At 38.9% G+C, this 20,940-nt stretch overlaps 1 protein-coding gene across 1 annotated transcript in view; it reads right to left on the bottom strand.

The window, feature by feature from the left end:
• Coq2 (coenzyme Q2, polyprenyltransferase) overlaps nucleotides 1–20,564 on the bottom strand; it is a 29,036-nt gene extending 8,472 nt beyond the window's left edge. The window contains exons 1-5 of the mRNA XM_090343301.1: nucleotides 20,309–20,564; nucleotides 15,093–15,259; nucleotides 6,298–6,419; nucleotides 2,547–2,632; nucleotides 904–1,037 (exon numbers count right to left, since the gene is read on the bottom strand). Coding sequence (XP_090199427.1) covers nucleotides 904–1,037; nucleotides 2,547–2,632; nucleotides 6,298–6,419; nucleotides 15,093–15,259; nucleotides 20,309–20,561 — 762 coding nt within the window. The 5' untranslated portion in view covers nucleotides 20,562–20,564. The remainder of the gene's footprint in view (nucleotides 1–903; nucleotides 1,038–2,546; nucleotides 2,633–6,297; nucleotides 6,420–15,092; nucleotides 15,260–20,308) is intronic.
• Nucleotides 20,565–20,940: the final 376 nt, after the last annotated feature.

The raw sequence follows: 20,940 nt of genomic DNA, 5'->3' as shown, positions 1-20,940 counted from the left end.
TTCCTTCCTTCCTTCCTTCCTTCCTTCCTTCCTTCCTTCCTCCCTTTCTCTCTCTCTCTCTCTCTCTCTCTCTCTCTCTCTCTCTCTCTCTCTCTCTCTCTCTCTCTCTCTCTCCCCCTCCCTCCCTCCCTCCCTCCCTCCCTCTCTCTCCCTCTCCCTCTCCCCCTCCCTCCCTCCCTCTCTCTCTCTCTCTCTCTCTCTCTCTCTCTCTCTCTCTCTCTCTCTCTCTCTCTCTCTCTCTCTCTCTCTCTCTCTCTCTTTCTTGTCGGCTGTGGGGCTTGAACTTTGGGCTAGGCCCTGACTTCCATAAAGTAAAAAGCACTTAAATGCCTATTAATAAAATAAAACAATAAAACTGTAAAAAAGTATAAGTCATAAGCCAACTTTGGCTTTAGGTAAACACACATAAAACACCAAGCAAATATTCTGTTGGATCTATGGAACTGTGATTGTCTTCCTAGAATAAAAAGAAATTTCCCCTTGATTTGGTGCCTATTTTTAACTTCTTAGAAAATAGTACCTAAGGGGCCGGGAGATTGGCCTAGTGGTTAAAGTGCTTGCCTAGCATGCACGAAGACCCGGGTTCGATTCCTCGGTACCACATACATAGAAAAAAGCCAGAAGTGGTGCTGAGGCTCAAGTGGTAGAGTTCTAGCCTTGAGAAAGTCCAAGGACAGTGCTCAGGACCTGAGCCCAGGCCAGGACTGGCAAAAAAAAAAAAAAAAGAAAATAGTACCTAAAACTGAAAGAGAGTGAAGGATGTAGAAACACTGCCAAAAGGAAATGAACTTATTACCTGACTTATGAAGCAGGAACTCCTCCTTTACAATAACATTAAAAATTAATTTACAAAAAGAAAGTAATACCTAAACCAAAGTTAAGAAAAGCACGTAATTTCTTTACCTGATGGGCGTAAATGGTATCATATATCAGTGTCCACATAACTCCAGAAAAGTAAAGGGGCAAGCACACAGCTGGATCACAGGAGCCCTTGATAGCAGACCATCCAAGCAAAGCACCCCAGTTAAAAGTCAGCCCTATAAGTGACAAGACAAAAAGAGGGGTAAAGTCAAAATGTATTTTAGCATTCCACAGGCAAGGGGAGGGAGGGTCAGCATGTATTAAGTGCTTGCTGTGTACTAGGCTCCAGAGATGATACTATGTTCCTTCACCTTACAAAAAAGCAAATAATAGGCCAACAGAGTTTAATTAGTAATTAATTAGCGAATAGTTCTCAGGGTCTCACTCTCTGATTAACTGGAGATAAGAGTCTGTTAGATTTCTCTGCCTAGGACTTCTTTGAATCTCAATCTCAGTTTCCTAAATAGCTAGGATTACTGGTGTGAGCCCTGCGTATATTCCACTTGGACTATCCCTCCTCCACTCCCACAGTACTCTTGAATGCCATATTGTACTGCAATGACCTGCTTATCTGTTGTCTCTTCTGGCTTCTTAAAGATGGTGACTAGGTTTTAGTTATTTTTAATTTTCAAGTATCTTTTGTAGCTCTTGGCACTGTGTACAAGTTCAAATAAGTGCCTAAAGGTGCCAGCTTTTAAAATACTGCTATTGACAGAATTGTTTATGCTCCTTCTACTAAAGATTCCAAGAACATTTGAGCATGTACTTTTAAAGTTCTTTTAATAATGAAAAGGAAACGCACGGAGAGAGGAAAGAAATAAGAACTCACAGCTTTCCCATTAAGTCAGGTCAGGCCCTCATCAATATTTTGGAGCATTTTTTCCTTATTTTACTTACTAGAAAAATGTTTCAAAGAATTACTTCTATGGTTCCTCTAGGTACAGAATAGAATATTGTAGATATAGTACACAAAAATCTGGGACTATTTTTGTAATTAAGTTTGACTTACCTACCTATCTACTTGCTCCTCTCCTCTACCAACAAATAACATTGAATTGCTGCATATGTTAGATAGTAGGTCAAATATGAATGATACCTTTTTTCTAGTCACAATGTATTAAGGGAGAAAAAGGAGGCTGTCATTAGATTTTTCTTGAATTCATGTTACTGAAATGAGTAAGAATGACAGCACTAGAGTGCTGTGGAAGTTTAGAAAAGACTCATGTTTTCCAGAGAGGTTGAAGGATGACTTTATAGAACAGGGGCTAACCTATCACATACACTCTTAACCCTTGTTCTTCTGCTCCAGAATGCTTCTTACACTACTTCCCCTATTCTTTACAATATCTGGACCAACCATCTCTTCATGACATGCTAAGAGTTTTAAAAAGTACTTCAGAAAATAGTAATAATGATGACAATGATCTTAATAAACACACAAGTTTTCTTAGTTAATAATAGTAACTAATTGCCCTCCTTAAAAAAATAACCATTCACACATGTTAAACAAAACAAAAAAAACAAAAACAAAAACAAAACAAAAAAAAAATAACCATTTATTTTTGGCTCAGGAAATTTCACAACTGACCTGAGATTTCATCTCTGTATGTCTGTCCATCTATCTATACAATATCCAGGAGTATGGGTAGAGTATCAAAGGGAATACTTAGCTTTTTCCAGCTTACCCAAGGCTAACTGAGGCCAGTATGTGAATCTTTTCATTAGTGGATAAGTGATGACAAGAAGTAGCGATGCTGCTCCCAGAGCTATACTGAAAACAGAGAAACCATACATCAATGTCACTATCATGTGGAAAATCAGTATTTGAACATGAGTATGCTAACTAGAAGATATTTTCCTCTTTTTTTTTTTTTTTTTGCCAGTCCTGGGCTTGAGCTCAGGGCCTGAGCACTGTCCTTGGACTTTCTCAAGGCTAGAGCTTTACCACTTGAGCCTCAGCACCACTTCTGGCTTTTTTCTATGTATGTGGTACCGAGGAATTGAACCTGGGCCGTCGTACATGCTAGGCAAGCACTCTACCACTAGGCCAAACTCCCGGCCCCGACATTTTCCTCTTAACCAATATTTTGTTGTATAAAATTCTCTCCTTAGACTTTGATTTTCCTATTGAAAAGAATGAATAGAAAAACACTTTTAATTTTTACAAAACTAACAAACAAAATAATAACTAACATATACTGTACTTTCATATATTAGGTACTATTTTTGTTTTTTTGAAATAGAATCTCATTATATAGTCCAAGTTAGTGTTGACATCACCATGCAATCCAGGCTGCCCTTGATCTGCCTTCCAAGGACTAGGGATATAGGCACAAGCCCCCATGTCTGACTTATCAGGCTCCATTTGGAATGTTTCAACTTGTTACTACGCATCTTAGAAGGGAGCTAGTTTTATTCTTATTCCTTTTCGTACGTGAGAAAATTAAACCACAAAAAGAGTTTTGGTGTGTATGTTGGTCCTGAGGCTTGAATTTAGGGCCCTGAGCTTTCAATCCCAGGCTAGCGTTCTACTACATGGGCAATAGCTCCACTTCTGGCTTTTTTGATGGTTAACTAGAGATAAGAGTCTCAAGGATTTCCTGCCTGGGGTGGCTCCCATCCTCAGATCTCAGCCTTCTGAATAACTAGAATTATAGTTTGAGAATGCTAAGCAAATACTCTTAACACTGAGCTACATTCCCAGTTTCCAAAGTAATCTGAGTACAGCCTATTAACCAATATATACTGTTACTTCTAAATTGTTTTCAAACCATATAAACTGTGAAGTCCTAATAGAGATTTCTTTAGGCTCTCCTTATATTTACAAGGTGGTATTACTTATTATGAAAAGGAAAGTAACTATGTAAACATAAGATATTCTTAGGTATCTAAGACAAAGTTTATCTAACCCTACCCACTCCAAGGGGTTTTCTTGTCATTGATACTATCAAGGCAAGGCATGTATATAATAAAGCCTATTCTCTACAAAATCATGCCCATCTGCTCATACCCCTCTCCTTTTGAAAACTTTGTTCCCTCCCTGAAACACCTTGTTAGCAGCCATCTAATGCACAAAAATATAACTGTGTGTCTGTCTACAAAATACTAGAGTAAGCCTCTTTCACCTTTTCCTTGTCATTTGGATTAGTGGCATGGTTCTGGAAAAGACAGTTCTGCTTCTGTATAATGAGTATAGTCATTTCTGCTTTCAGATACGTCAGAAAGAACTGTCAGTATATATAAAATGATACAAAGACATGGGTTTGTATGAAAGTGCCTTGTGCCCTTGAGGGAACTTACAGTACAAATACTGAAGGTAATTCAGCATAAACTAATATTAATTTCTCAACTCCTTTTGCTGAAAACATTCTTGAGGCAGATTTTATAATGTATGATGAATTACTGTTTTTATGTTTACTAACTTATAAAAATGCTCCAATAAACATTAGCTTGGAACTGGGTGTGGTGGCTCACACCTCTAATACTAGCTACTCAGGAGGCTGAGATCTGGGGATCTCAGTTCAAAGCCACCCTGGGCACTAAAGTCCTGAGGCCCTTATCAAAATTAGGCTGAGGGTTTCCATGTCATAGATACATAATAATCTATGTAATAAAACATTATGTCTATAGACTCATAAGTTTTTATGACTATGTAGTTGTGTTTGTATTTCCAATACCATGTCCATAGCATTGGGTATGCAACTTTTGAGTCCTCACTCTTGTACTGTTTGGATCTAATAGCCACATATTAAGGATACCATGCGCCTTTTGTTTCTTTGGTCTTGACTTGTCTCTTTCTTCATTTTTTTTTTTTTTTTTTTTTTGCCAGTCCTGGGCTTGAGCTCAGGGCCTGAGCACTGTCCTTGGACTTTCTCAAGGCTAGAGCTCTACCACTTGAGCCTCAGCACCACTTTTGGCTTTTTTCTTTGTATGTGGTACTGAGGAATCGAACCGGGGTCTTCATGCATGCTAGGCAAGCACTTTAACCACTAGGCCAAACTCCCGGCCCCATGGTCTTGACTTGTCTCACTCAACATGATTCGCTCTAGATTCATCCACTTCCCTGCGAATGCCATTATTTTATCTTGTCTGTTGGCTATGTAGAATTCATATATATATATATATATATATATATATATATGCACACACACACACATTTTCTGTATCCATTCATCTGCAGTAGGGCATCTGGATTGTTTCCATCACTTGGCTATTGTGAATAGTGCAGAGATGAACATAGCTGAGCAGGTGTCCTTATCCTATCTTGGGTTATGATGTTCAGGGTAGATGCCCAGGAGTGGTATGGTGGGATCGTAAGGAAGGTTAATTTTCAGTTCTTTAAGAAACCTCCACAGTGTTTTCCAGAGTGGCTGAACTAGTTTACAATCCTACCAGCAGTGCAGTAGGGTTCCTTTTTCTCCACAACCCTGCCAGCATCTGTCATTGTCTGAGTTCAAAATCTTGGCCATTCTTGTTGGGGTAAGGTGGTATCTTAGGGTTGTTTTTATTTGCTTTTCCTTTATGACCATGGATGATGAACATTTTCTCATATGCTTTTCTGCCATTTTAATCTCTTCTTTTGATAAGTCTCTCTTTAGTTCCCTTGCCCATTTAGTGATTGGTTTGTTGGGTTTGGAGGGGATTAGTTTCTTGAGTTCCCTGTAGATAATGGATATTAAGCATTTGTCAGATGTATTATTGGTAAATATCTTTTCCCAGTTGGTTAGCTGTCTCTCTACTTTTGTGGCTATGCTTTTTATCTGTGCAGAAACTTTATTTTTAGGTAGTCCCATTTATCGTCTCTCTCCAATCTGTTGTGACCCTGGGATTCTGTTTAGGAATCTTTTGCCGGTGCCTATGATTTCCAGTGTCTCTCCTACTCTATCATGTAGCAGTTTCACGGTTTCCGGTCTGTCTTTCTCTATTTTATTTATTTATTTATTTTTTTGGTGGGTCATGGGGCTTGAACTCTGCCTGGGCACTGTCCCTGAGCTCTTCAGCTCAAGGCTACTGACCTACCCTTGAGCCAAGCCTCACTTCCAGTTTTTTAGAGATTAATTGGAGATAAGAATCTCAGGTCCTTTTGTGCCTGGGCTGGCTTTGAATCTTGATACTCAGATCTTAGCCTCCTGAGTAGCTAGGATTATAGGCATGAGCCACCGAGCCTAGTTGGCTTACTTTTTTTCTTTTTTTTGCCACTCCTGGGGCCTGAACTCAGAGCCTGAATACTATTCTTATGCTTTCTTCAAGGGTAGCCCTCTACCATGTGAGCCACAGCACCACTTCCCGCTTTTCTATGTGTGTAGTACCGAGAAATTGAACGTGGGTCTTCATGCATGCAGGCAAGCATTCTACCACAAGGACAAACTAAAGGAGTGATATTTATATATAGTTATGAAGAACACATGAATAAACCTGTAGTAATTCAAAAAATACCTGTAGTAATTCAGACACAGAAGAACACCCAGTGCCAAGGTCAGTTGTCCTCCAAGAAAAGCAAAGGATTGGAAAGTTGAAATGTCTCCAGCGGCTATTGGGCGATTTGCTGTTCTTGTAACCTTAACATAGAAAAAGAATACCTCAGCGTTGCAGAATGATTAATCATTTATTTAACACCTAAATAAGAGACTAGCCAATGGTAGGCACTAAGGCACAAATGTGAACAAAGTCAAATCAACATTTGAAGTTAAGTACTCCCAAGAAATCAAATTGCATATTTAAAATAGTTTTAGAAAGAACTATTTCCACTATCTTTTGATTTCTCATCCTTACCTCAAAACAGAACAGAACAATTTAGCTAGAAATACTTATGTTTGGGCTGGGAGTTTGGCCTAGCGGTAAGAGTGCCTATCTAGCATTCACGAAGACCTGGCTTTGATCCCCTGAAACCACATACACAGAAAAAGCGGCAAGTGGTACTGTGGCTCAAGTGGTAGAGCTCTAGTCTTGAGAAAGCTCAAGGATAGTGCCCAGGCCCCGAGTTCAAGCACCAGGACTGGCAAAAAAAATAATAACCCCCTCCCCCCCCAAAAAACCCAATAACAACAAAAAAACCCCAAAGAAATACTTATGTTCAGCCAGGCTTACAGCTGTAATTCTGGCTACTCAGAAGCTGAGATTTGAGGGTTGTAGTTTGAAGCAGGAAATCTATGAGACTCTTATTTCCAACAAAATTCCAAAGAGGAGAGTGGAGCTATGGCGAACACTAGCTTTGAGCAAAAAAGCTAAGGGACATCACTCAGCCTGAGCTGAAGCCCTAAGCCTGGCCAAAATAAATAAATAAAAAATAAAAAGAATTCCATTTCCATGGAGAAATAAGGTATAATAGAATTCTTAGGAGAGAAAAAGATACTGGATAAAGCAAATATCACATATTTTGAGCAAGGGGAGCATTAAACAAGAAAGCAGACCTGAAAAAAGGAGATAGATGGATCCAGTTTTCAGCTGGAGGGATTTTGTAAAGCTACTTATCACACTATGTTCACCAGGTTAATTCATGTGAGAATGTGGGCAGAGTAAGTGAACAGACAGATCATATGCACCAGCTGCAGTTTTCCTTCATGAAATGGGATTATCCTAGATTCAACCACAAATAAAGAACACAACCCATATTTTCACTATTACTGGAAGTAACTCTGGATTTGTAGATTTTGATCCAATTCCGCATTTACTGACTAGATAAATTTTGGTAAATAACTGAACCCGTCTCAGTGTTAGGTTACTTCCTGTTAAAGGAAAAATTGAGGAAAAAGGAATAAGAGCACCTATTTTATAGGGCAAATATACTGCCTGAGGCAAACAAATATGCAGTAATTGTTATATATCACTAAGTTAACATGTTTTTATATGAATGATATAAAAAGTAACAAATATAGCCTGTGGAACAAATGTAGCCTTCTGCCTATGGTTTTTGTTTTATTTTGTTTTGGTCAGTTGTGGGGATTGAACTCTGGGCCTGGTACTGTCCCTAAGCTCTTCAGCTCAAAGCTATTGCCCTATCCTTAAGTCTCAGCACCACTTCCCGTTTTCTAATGGTTAACTGGAGAGAAGAGTCTCATGGACTTTAGTGCTTGGGCTGGCTTTGAATTGCAATCCTCAGATCTTGCAGCCTCCTGTTAGGTTTATAGGCGTGAGCCACCGTGCCCGGTTTCTGCCTATTTTTTGTATGGCTGATGAGCTAAGAATGGTTTTAGGATATTTTTTAGATGGTATTTTTTTTTGAAAATGAATAATGTAATAGTAAAATAACATGAAATTCAACTTTTGGTATCCACAAATAGTTTTATCAAGGAACACAGCTATGATCATTCTTTTTCATATTGCCTATGGTTGTTTTGGCACTCAAAGAATTTGTTAACAAAGATGATATAGGTCACAAAACTTAAGGTATTTGCTAACTGGTCATTTATAAAAAGTATTTGTTAATTGTATTGTTTTGTTATTGTTGTTGATTGTGGGGCTTGAACTCAGGGCCTGGGCACTGTTTCTGACCTTTTTTGCTTAAGGGTAGCACTCTATCACTCTGAGCCACAATGCCACTATTGGAGATAAGAGTCTCATAGACTTTCCTTCCCTGGGCTGGCTTTAAACCGCAATGCTCGGATCTCAGCTAGGATTATAGATGTAAGCCACAGGTACTCAGCTGGTGTTTTTATCATGCATCATTATATCATAAAGCAGCTTCTTTAAAACTATGAGTAATGACTGATCCTAACTAGTGAAGAGTAACAGTACTAGAGTTTTTTTTTAAAGTTTCTAAAACTTTAAATTGGAAATAATACTTATATTTGTTTCTAGATATTACCATTATTCTAATAAATATAATACTATTCTAAGAGTTATAATTGAGAAACTTTGCTGAAATCTCAGCCATTCACAAGTTCTTACAATTTCTACTGAAATCACAGCAGAGTCTTTGTAAGTTTCCACAGATGTTAAGTGGAAGCAAAGCTAGGCCACTTTTACTGGATTACATTGCCTTTTCAATACAGAATTATTTAGTAAATTGGAAAGCTGCAGATTAACAAGAACTCCATGAAGAGTGAAAATGAAATAACCTGAGGATCAAAAGACATCCTATGAAACCAGAACATTCATAGTTTATAAGAATACATCATTAATACCCAAGAGTTCGCATTATTTCGAAGTTCTTAAAAAATTTAAATTATTATTATGTAGTTGTACAAAGGAGTTAAAATTTTATAGGTCAGGTTATTTCAAAACTCTTAACCTAATGTCTGTCATATAATCATGTAGCTGGTAAATTATGAACACAACATCCTGAAGCACACTTAGCCTATGTACCCTAATAGTAAACAACTATCTTTAACATATTAACAATTTACTCAACATGCAATGTGCTATATAAAACCCTGGTCCATTAACATGTTTTTCATAATCAATTTATTGCCTTTTAGGAAATTCAAGTAAGCCACCAGGCATGGTGGTTCACGCTTGTAATCCTAGCTATTCAGGAGGTAGAGATCTGAGGATTGCGGTTCAAAGCCAGCCTGGGCACTAAAATCTGTGAGAGTGAAACTACTATCTCCAATTGACCACTAGAAAACTGGAAGTGATGCTGTGGCTCTAGAGGTAGGGGGATAGCCTTGAGCTGAAGAGCTAAGGGACAGCCTAGGCCCAGAGTCCAACACCATGGCCGACCAAAAAAAAAAAAAGAAACAAACAAACAAAATCCAAATAAGTATCATAAGTAGGCCAAGCCCAACTCATTCTTTAAAGAAATAATACATACATATCAGCAAAACCCCTTCAATAGGTGTGAAAGAATCTACTTTCGTAGCATGACAACACATAACCTGGACTGCTTTAGCCTGAGAAAAGTGGCATGAGGATGGATCTGAATTATCTCCCTTTTAGTTCTTTACAGAAAAGTCAAGCACGAGAAACATTTTCATGTACTACTTGTAATCTCTATATCTTTTTTGCTGAAATATCATTATCTATATTCTAATAAGATTTTTCTTTGGTTTCAAGTGTTCATAATTTTATCTTAGTGTATAGCTTGCCTTTTAATCCTCTTAAGATGCTTTTAGTTTCTCTCTCCTGCTGCTTATAAGAGTTTATTATTGTTCTTAATCTACTGTGTGAAGTTATTTCTTTTCCCTTTCTCCTTATGGTTTATCTCATGTTGTTACTGTATCTGACTTTGGAAACTGCTATATTGTATACATGTTTATTTGAAAAAGGGAAGGGGAAAACAAGATGATTGGGAGGGGACAGGTGGAGGGAAACTGGGAGAAAAACATAGGAAGGGGTATAATATTAAAGAAGTAATGTACCCATTACCTGATGAATGTAACTGTAACTCCTCTCTATATATCACCCTGACAATAAACAACTGAAAAAAAAGTTTAACGTTTTCTTCAGTTTTCACCTTTACCATGTTTGGGGGTTTCTTACCTTCTTGAATACTGGGTGCCAGTGGCTCACATCAGTAATTCTACCTACACAGGAGGCTGAGTTATGAAGACTGCAGTTTGAAGCCAGCCCAGGCAGGAAAGTCCATGAGACCCTGATCTCCAATTAGCCATCAGAAAACCAGAAGTAGTGCTGAGGCGCAAAGTGGTACAGTGCTAGCCTTGATCAAAAAAAGCTCAGGGACAGCACTTAGGTTCTGAGTTCAAGCCCCATGATGACAATCACCACCACCATCACCACCAAAAACCCAACAAACTGTGATCTTGCTCCCCACATACCCTGAGTAGCTGGAATTAGAAGTGTGCAACACTATACCAAGTATTTCTTTTTTTCTATCTTTAGTTTATTGCTTCTTCTTCTGACCACTTCATTCTGCTGTTGAACCTAGCCATTGAGTTTTTATTGGACTGTCTCTACTTTTCCATTCACATTTCACAGCTCACTAAAGCATACTTACGGTCAATGCTTTTTTTAATGGTACTGGAGTTTGAACTCAGGGACTCACATTTGCTTGGCTTGTTTCCTTGGCTGGTGGCCTACCACCTGACCCAGGCCTCTAGCTCAGTTTTTGCCAGTCTTTTTGGAGATGGAGTCTTACAGACTTTTCTGCCAGGGCTAGATTTTAACAGCAATCCTCTGGACCTCCTACGGAGTAGTGAAAATGATGGGCATGTGCCAGCAATGCCGAGCTGTGATCATTGTTCTAAAAATCTTTGTCAGATAACATATCTGCATTCTTTTTTTTTTTTTTTTTTTTTTTTTTTTTTGCCAGTCCTGGGCTTGAGCTCAGGGCCTGAGCACTGTCCCTGGACTTTCTCAAGGCTAGAGCTCTACCACTTGAGCCTCAGCACCACTTCCGGCTTTTTTCTATGTCTGTGGTACTGAGGAATCGAACCCGGGTCTTCATGCATGCTAGGCAAGCACTTTAACCACTAGGCCAAACTCCCGGCCCATATCTGCATTCTTGACCATTCCCTAGTTCTTGGTACGATACATAACTTTTAATCAAAGTTTAGAAAGTTTGAGTATTATAAGACTATGGATCTTACTTAAACGTGTTTTAGCTTGCTTTTGATACTGCCCTGGCAGAGGAAGGGGTTGGGGATGTTGCGGAACTATTACCAGGTGCAGTTACAATAGTCTTTTGTTGGGGCTTTCTTTTGTTATGTACCCACTTATATTACTAAGCTGCTGTTCTTTAGTTCTAAGATGAATGAACGCACACAAGGGAAAAAAAATCCAGAAACTCCCAGTTGTTTGGGTATTTAGGTTCCTGGCCAAACTATCATCTTTTCTCTGGTCTTTTTTTTTTTTTATTATACACACACACACACACACACACACACACACACACACACACACGAATTTTGATTGTACTTAGTGGAAAGAATAGGGAAAAGTATGTCTATTCCATCTTCCAGAAGACAGAAGTCAAATCTATCAAACTAGGAGATAGTAAAAAATGTTAAGAATGAATTCTTATAGTCTAATGAACATAATAACATAACTCAACTCTGAAATTATAATTTTGCATTTCATCATCAAATTCCCTACTACCAAAGGTCATATAGGCCTCAACTTTTCTGGGCTCATGAGACCAAACTACTTTTTAAAAAAATATTCACATGCCTACACAGATCAATTCTCACAAACTAATATTAATTAACAGCATTACTTTTCATTTTCTAGCCTATATTGCTCTAGCAATTTTTTTTTAAAGACTGATAAACTAACCAAGACATGTGGAAGGGTATCAATGTATGTGAATTAATGCACCTTCTATCTGGCAAATATCACGTTACCCTTTTATTAAATACAATAAAAAAAAAAGACATAAACTACTCTGAACATGTTCAAGAATTATGTTGTGGGGTTGGGAGTACCACCTAGTGGTAGAGTGCCTATCTCTCATCCATGAAACCCTAAGTTCCATCCCTTGGTACCATATACACAGAAAAAGTCAAAGGTGGCACTGTGGCTCAAGTGGTTGAGCACTAGCCTTGAGCAGAGAGGGCTCAAGGAAAGTGCCCAGGCACTGAGAACAAGCCCCAGGACTGGCGGGAAAAATAAAAAAATAAAAAAAATAAATAAAATAAAATAAGAAAAAGAAAAAAAGAGAAGAAAAGAACGAATTATGTTGAAAGTTCCTTCACATGGTATACAGAATGAAAAGCTGATCAAGACTGATGATCTTCAAATGAAGAAAGTATACATTTGCTGGCACAAATGGAGGCATCCAACTATGTTGGTGGATTGTAAGCTGGATCAGGCCACTTCTTCACTGTCCTCTAGCCATTCATGTAATTGCAGTTATTGAACACAATAAACTTTACCTCAGTCACACCAATGTACCTGCTGTTCCCAACTTCTTTCTCCAGCCCTCTCTATTTTTGCCATCTTGCTCTGATGGCGTTCAAGGCTCACTCTATTCCAAGATTGAAATTTTCTCTGGTTCCCTCCCTTACATTTAGGTAGGTGGTCCTCAGTAAGATTCCTGGTGTATACTATTCTTATGACACTGCCACTTTATTATAATACTGAAACCTATGATTAGGCAGGTTCTTCATGTAACTAGAATCTTAGTCTGAGTCTTAAATACAGCAAGTATTTAAGAAATAAGCTATATTAATGTGACATTTTAATAAATTAAACATTATAAGTGTGAGCCTTAAGGAAAATTCAGATTGTATGAAAGGTAACTAGGTAATTGATGTAAGTTTATATATTTACTATGGGTTTCTTTTCAATTCAAAGTTTACCCGATTATTTACTCAGGCATTGAATGGTCATGAAATTATGGCACAACTGCTAGGATAAAAAACAAATAATATGGCTCCTTCCCTTGAGAAGATATGGTATGCTGAAGAAGAAAGGTACTATAGTATGCACAGCAAAGAATCTAGAGGTATATAATTCCACAAACTGTTAGCTATAGTTTTCTCTGGAAGCGTAGGTTGGAGGGAAGACTTGCACTTTCTATCTTTTGCATTTTTGTGCAGTGCTTAAAATAAGCAAGTATCACTATTCTAAGGAGACAAAAAGAATAAAGTTGTGTTCTTTTGAGAAATAATCACATAGTTCCTATTTAACCCGAGGAACACACTCTAAGAATCCCAGTAGAGGCCTGGAATCATAGTACTGAACTCCAAAGTACACTACCCTTTTTCTTATACATACATATTTATGAAAATGTTTAATTTACTAATGTTTAATTTATAAATTAGTATAACTAAAAGTCAATAATAAAATTATTGTAACAATGTACTTAAAAAAAAAGATATAATGATGCTACTCAGAAGATTGATTAAAGCTTGTATTTGCTTATTTCTGGAACTTTCCATCTGGATTGTGGTTAAAATGAAAAGTTTTGTGGGTAAATGAAAAGTTGAAAAGCAAACAGGATTAAGGAAAGATTCCTATATAGTTAATACTAAAAGGTTCATTTAAATTAAGATTAATCAATTAAGAATTGTTTTACAGGGGCTGGGAGTATGGCCTAGTGGTAGTGTTTACTTAGCATGCACAAAGCCCTGAGTTTGATTCCCCAGTACCATATACACAGAAAAAGGTGGAAGTGTTACTGTGGCTCAAATGGTAGAGCATTAGCCTTGAGAAAGCTAAAGGACAGTGCCCAGGCCTTGAGTTCAAGCCCCAGGACTGCCAAAAAAAAAATATAAATAAATAAAAGGAAAAAGAAAGAAACAATTGATTTACATAAGAATAGTTAGAGCTAAGGTTCAGGACTGTAGCCTAGTCGCAGAGGGCTTGCCTAGCATGCGCAAAGCCCTTAGGTTCGATTCCTTGGTACTACATACACAAAAAAGCCGGAAGTGGCACTGTGGCTCAAGTGGCAGAGCTAGCCTTGAGCAAAAAGTGTCCAAGGACAGTGCCCAGGCTCTGAGTTGAAGCCTAGGACTGGCAAAAAAAAAGAAAAGAACAGTTAGGGCTCAAAAATACATCTCAGGGATCAGGAGTTTGGCCAAGCGGTAAAGTGCTTGCTTACCATGCACAAAGACCTGGGTTCCATTCCTCGGTACCACATATAGAAAAAAGCCAGAAGTGGTGCTGAGGCTCAAGTAGTAGAGCTCAGGCTCAAGTAGTAGAGCTCTAGCCTTGAGAAAACCCAAGGACAGTGCTCAGGCCCTGAGTTCATGCCCACTACTGGCAAAAAAAAAAAAAAAAAAAAAAAAAAAAAAAAAAATCTCATAGGAAGTAGGTGGGCCTGAGTCCAAGCCCCAGGACTTGCACCAAAAAAAGAAAGTAAAGAAAGAAAAAGGTGAAAGCCAGGAGTTCCTGGCTCCCACCTATAATCCTAGGTATTTAGGAGGCTGAAATATAAGAATTGTGGTTCAAAGCTAGCCTGAGCAGGAAATTCCTCCAGACTCTTTATCTCCAATTAACTAGCAAAAAACAAATAGAACTTGGGATGTTGCTTAGGCGGTAGAGGCGCCAGCTGTGAGCCAAAAAGCCACGTGAGAACATTTCCCTGGGAATACTCAGTGAGAGTTAACTTTTAAGCTTTCACGGCTTCTTTTCTTTAGCTTTCATTTTTTTAAAAGTTCATTTGGTAAAAAGTACACACTTTGCCTTCTATCTATCCTTGTGGTCAGGAAGGAAGTAGACTACTTTACAACTCCCAGAGATCTATCTGATACTAGCACCTTCTATTGCATTCTAGGCAAGAGAATTAAAGGACCTGCCTGGTTGCTTTATGTGGCATTTGAAAGTAATGTCACCAAGTTACCCTGTAGAACAGAAAGGAGCTTTTCTGTTCCTCTTCAGGATGAAACTACCTTTTTATCGTAGTCACGGTCCCACATGTCATTAATAGTACAGCCTGCTCCACGCATCAGGATAGCTCCAGTGCCAAAGAGGGATAACATGTACCAGTCTGGAAAACAACCTGGCTCAGATGCCAAACCAATGCTCCAAGTACATGGCAAATACAGTAGCCAGGTCCCTAAGCAAAAGTAAAAAAAGAAAAAGATACAAAAATCAAGTCAGCTTCAAATCATCTTCATTGTTTAATTACATGCTCCAAAGAAAAATTATAAGCAAAGTAAAACAAAAAAAACAAATAAAAAATGCACCTAATATAACTGGAAAAATAAATTTGCAACTTGTATTACAAAAGACTATTTTCCTTAATGTGCAAAGAATTCCCAGAAACAAAGAAAGAATAGTAGTCCACAAATCAAAGGTCCTCCAGGATATGGAAACAAGAGCCATATAATGTGTGATCGATGTTCTTAATGTAGTATATTATTGCTCATCTCTTTTGTTGTCCCTTGGTTCTCCCATATTGTTACAGTATCTTACCTTGTTATCTGGTATATATTGTACGTATGTTTATTTGAAATAGGATAGGGAAGGGCGAAAACAAGATGAGGGGAGGGGGTGGAGGAGAGAAATGGGGACAAAAACATGAGAAGACGCATCAATGTTTGTGAAGTAATGCACCCTCTATCTGGTGAATATAATGTAATCCTTCTATTAATTACAATAAAAAGAGAATACTAAAAAAATTTTAAAAAAAGAATAGTAGTCCAATAAGGAAATGGACAAAAGACACAATAAAAATTCATGGAAAAAGAAATACAAGTAAAAGGTTCATACATATGAAGAGATACTTAGCTTTATAAAGGACTATTTTCCCTAATGTGCAAAGAATTCCAAAAATCAAAGAAAGAACAGTAGTCCAATAAGGAAATGGACAGAAGACACAATAAAAATTTATAGAAAAAGAAATACAAATAAAAGGCTCATATATATGAAGAGATACTTAGCTTTGAAATACACACATTAAAACTACATTCGCACTGGGTACCAGAGGCTCATGCCTATAATCCTAGCTACTCAGGAGGCTGAGAGCTGAGGATTATGGTGCAAAGCCAGCCTGGCATGAAAGTCTGTGAGACTCTTATCTCCAATTAACCACCAGAAAACCAGAAATGGTGCTGTGACTCAAAATGGTAGAGGAATGGATTTGAGCTGAAGGGTTCAGGGACAGCGCCCAGGCCCTAGAGTTCAAGCCCCACACCCAACAACAAAAAAACCCAAAACAACAAAACAAAACAAATTACATTTTCGAAAGAACATCTTTCATCTATTAGACTGGCAAAACACAAAGTCATTAACTGCCTTTTTTCCCCTCTTTTTTTTTTTTTTTTTTTTTTTGCCAGTCCTGGGTTTGGGGTGAGAGCCTGAACACTGTCCTTGGGTTTTCTCAAGGCTAGAGCTCTACCCCTTAAGCCACAACACCACTTCTGGCCTTTTTCTATTTATGTAGTACCAAGGAACTGAATCCGGGTCTTTGTGCATGCTAGGCAAGCATTCTACCACTAGACCAAACTCCTGGTGCAAAACTCAGTCTTATAACACTCTTTGGGAAGTTGGATAGTTTCATGTATTTTTAGATGAAGCTATAAAATAGCCTTCTGCTTACAGAAAGCAACTTTAAAATTATGCTGCGTATGTACACACACACATAACAAATATGTGTTATTTGACTGTTCGTATGTTTACTCACTGACACATTTCAGAAAAGCTGCTTCTGAAAAGAGAACTATATAATGCAGAAAAACACACTACCTCAGCACTTTTTGAATTTTCTGTTATATGTACACACTATGTATGTAAGTAAAAACCTTTTCTATTGCTAATATGCTTGAGATGGGCTTGAAAAAGAGGGAGCCTTATTACCCTATAGCCTATTTTGTAACTTTGTAGTGAATGGTTTACAGCATATACACATATAAATTAACATTTAGTTAATTAACATTAATTTTCTAGGTGGTACTCACCACTTAAGTCTTGCCTCCCAGCAGTATGTTTTAGCTATTTCTCAGATGGACTCTTTTTGTCTAATGGGCCCAACATAAGTGTTCTATTTCACCTGCCCCTACATAGCTGGGCCTGTAGATACTACTATGCTCTGTTTATTTTGCTGATTGGGTTTCACTAACCTTTCTCCTCTACACTGGCCTTGAATTTTGATCTTCCTGACATCCAACTATTAAGTGTCTTAGATTATAAGCAGGAGGCACCATACTCTGCCTCATTAATTCTTAACTTATAAATTACATCATGAAGCTAAAAGCAAATAGATTGTACAGATGAAAGACTTTACATTCTATCTATCCTAACAAAATGTAAGTGTTTCAAAGTTTATTGATGAAGAGTATTAGGTAAGTTCCAAGTTTTACCTGGAAGATGGAGAAAAGGGATTTGCGTATAAAGGCCAAATCCTACATAAAAATGTGAATAGGGCTAAAGTCTATAATCGTGTCTAAGCTTGATTCATGTACAAGTATTTATAAAGTACATAATCTGTGTCTGTACTATGCTAGGCACTGGGAATATAATGGTGACTGAGGACTGGTTTCTGCTTTCTTCCAGCTTATAAATGAAAAGTAAGGAAGGATTAGACAAAAATAATAAAAGGTCAATCTAACAGGACAAAAATAAGATGCTATAAAGACACAAGACCTAACCATGCCAAGTTATTTGGGAATGAGGTAAAGAGGAATGAGGGAGTATTATTTACCTGACATATGTACGTAATTGTAACCACTCTGTACATCACCTTTATATTAACAATTTTTTTTTTAAAGAGGACTGGGAGTTTGGCCTAGTGGTGTTATGCCCAAGTCTCAAGACGACCACCAAGAGACCACCGAGAGTCAGACGTTCCGAAATGCAAAAGCAAGGCTTTATTCAGGCGGGCTGCAGCTCAGGCTTGGTCCTACACTCCCATACAGTGGGAGCCTAGGAGAAGCCCCGAACAGCTTTTCTACAGGGCTTTTAAAGGCAAAGACCACAGATTTACATCAACATAGCAATCAGCTATTGGAGTGAGATAAGGTAGGGGTTAGGGACAGTTCAGGGCAGTGGGAGCTAAAACAAATGCCATCCCTTGAATTTATGCTTCTGCTTTAGAAAACAAATGCCATCCCTTGAATTTACACCAGTTCTGGTTAATTTTAACACAGACAGGTCAGTTCCTGGGACTTAATGGCACCACAATTCTGTTTCTTTAATTTATGTGCACTTTTGGGTCACTCACAGTTTATATGAACAAGATGGTTGCTGCTTCAGAATGGGGGCGCTTTTTTAGCTCTTCAGTGGTAGAGTGCTTGCCTAGCATGCACGAAGACCCAAGTTTGAATCCTCAGTACCACATACATAGAAAAAAGCTGCAAGTGGTGCTATGACTCAAGTGGTAGAACTCTAGCCTTGAGAAAGCCCAAGGACAGTGCTCAGGCCCTGAGTTCAAGGCCCAAGACTGGCAAAAAAAAATTAAAAATAAAAAATAAATTAAAAAAGAAAACTGACAGAGGTTTTTCCAATGTGGGCTTAACAATGATGGCTGAAGAACAACAGAAAGCAGCTACTATGTGCCTGAGACTTTTACAAAATGGTTTGATTCTTACAACAAATCTTTAAGGCAGCAGCTATTTTCATCAGGTTAACTTCATTTAAAAAAAAAAAAAAAGCTGAGCACAGAGGAATTTATCCAAGGCCACACAGGTAACCAATGGCCAAGGGAGCATTCCAAGAGTTCTGAGTTCAGAGCTATCATTTTTTATACCAAAATCTCTATGTACAGTTAGGTCTACTTGTTGCCCCCTACTTATTTCCAAAAACACATTTTCTTTCCTGTTACATTTTTATTCTTCATGCTCTTTTCTGTGAAGTGCAGAATGAGACAAATATGTAGAAGAAAAAATATTTACGGTAAAAAGAAAAAAAACTAGAGATGTAATAAAATGATCAAATTATGAAAGATGATGTGCAGAAAACAGTGCTTGTGTAAACTAAGTCTAAGTCTAATAGAATTCCCTGAAGACAACATAGTTACCAGTAACTACAAAATATACTCTCAATGGATAGAGTGCCCCCTAGTGAAACTTCTTGAAATAAGTTAGGTTGACCTATCTGAAAGTTACATTACTTAAAAAAAAAATAAAGCCTACTACTAATGTATGAAAGTAACATGATATAACCCAATGAAGTAAAACAATAAACATAAAATGGCACAAGAATTTAAAGAAATATAAAACCAGAAATTCCACTAATGTTAAAATTTTCACTTGTTAAACCAACTCTACATTTTCTGAAAAACCCTGCAATCATATTTAGAGCAAAATCATATAGTCTAGTATTTTTATATAACCATAATTCTCACTTCTCAGGAAAAAAAATGGCAAGCCTATTTTAAGCCCTTTTCTGTATGTCAGACACTGTTCAAATAATTCAACATGTTAATGAGTCTATTATAATGTATACACTTAGTATTTAGTGTCTTCATTTTACAGATTAAGACAATGAAAGAGGTTAAGTAATTTAACCATGGTCCTCAAATGAGTGAAAACTCAATTCCAAGAGGTGTAGTTCCAGAACTTTGTGCATAATCCCTTTAATCCTATTACAAGGCAGGACACAGGTTTACCTGTGCAAATGGAAAACAGTGGCATCTGTCATCTCTCTCTTTGGTGTGTGTGTGTCGGTTGTGGGGCTTGCACTACCGCCCTACCCCTTGAGCCTCAGCACCACTTCCCGTTTTCTGATGATTAATTGTAGTAAGAGTCTCTTGGCCTTTGGTGCCCGGGCTGACTTTGAACCGCGATCCTCAGACCTCAGTCTCCTGAGTAGCTGGGATTACAGGCGTGAGCCACCGGCGGTCGTGTTTCTGTGATGCAAAACCAAGAAGAGGATGGCCAATTTTCCAATTTAGGCTTGTCGATCTGAATCTGTCCCCCAAACACAGGTGAAACACAGCATCCCAACGATGGCTGGCGTGTACAGAACCGTCAATTGGCCTTTGCACTTTCAAGGCCAGCTGTCACGATTCGCAGTGCTGTAATCCCAAATGCACAGCGCCTAAACCTAGAAGGTGTCGCTTGGCAGTACACACAGGTAACCCAGCAGTTGGGAGGCGGAGTGCAGAGAATACCCGTACTTGGCGGCCTTCCGGGCTCCTGGGGGCGGCGCGGGCTCCCGCACTCACCTATGGGCTTGTCCAGTCTCATGAGGCGCAGGTAGGGCTGCAGAGGGCGGGGCGCCGAGCTCACCACCGCCGCGGCCGACAGGCTGAGCCGGCGCCCGCGCGCTGCTGGGGGGGCGGAAGCCGTCCGCTCTCCCACATTGGGCGCACCTGCGGCACGCGTTAGAGCCGGGGAACCGCGGGCCGGGCTCCTCAGCCACACAGGGGCCGCGGCCCGCAGGCCCAGCGACAGCCGGGCTCCCCGCAAGCCCAGCATGGCGCTCTCGAGGCGCGGCGCCGCGGAGTGACGTCATCCTCGGCGGCGGGGCCCCCCCCCGGCGGACATGCGCAGTGACATCCGAGTGCAGCGGCGCCTGCTGGACGGTAGGGATCGGCCTCCTCCAGGTCTTTTACCCTGTAAGGATTTGTCTGTGCGCGCCTTTCCTGTTACCTGCCTTCTCCTCCTTAGAATAGGAAGTGGTGTGTTTGTGTATTTATGGGATGCGATTGTACAAGGAAAACAAAACAACAACAAAAAACAACCGCTGGGAAAAGCCTACCGAACCCCAAATACTAATTTAATAGTAATTTAATAGTAACATCCAGGTGTTAAGACACCAAGTGGCCAATTTTTGTTTTTTAAAGTAAACTAATAC

This window comes from Megascapheus bottae, chromosome 13 (genome assembly GCF_031878675.1).
Source record: "Megascapheus bottae isolate mThoBot1 chromosome 13, mThoBot2.hap1, whole genome shotgun sequence".
Lineage (NCBI taxonomy): Eukaryota > Metazoa > Chordata > Mammalia > Rodentia > Geomyidae > Megascapheus > Megascapheus bottae.
Note: the sequence above shows the minus strand (reverse complement) of the source record. Positions and strands in the feature narration are given on the sequence as shown.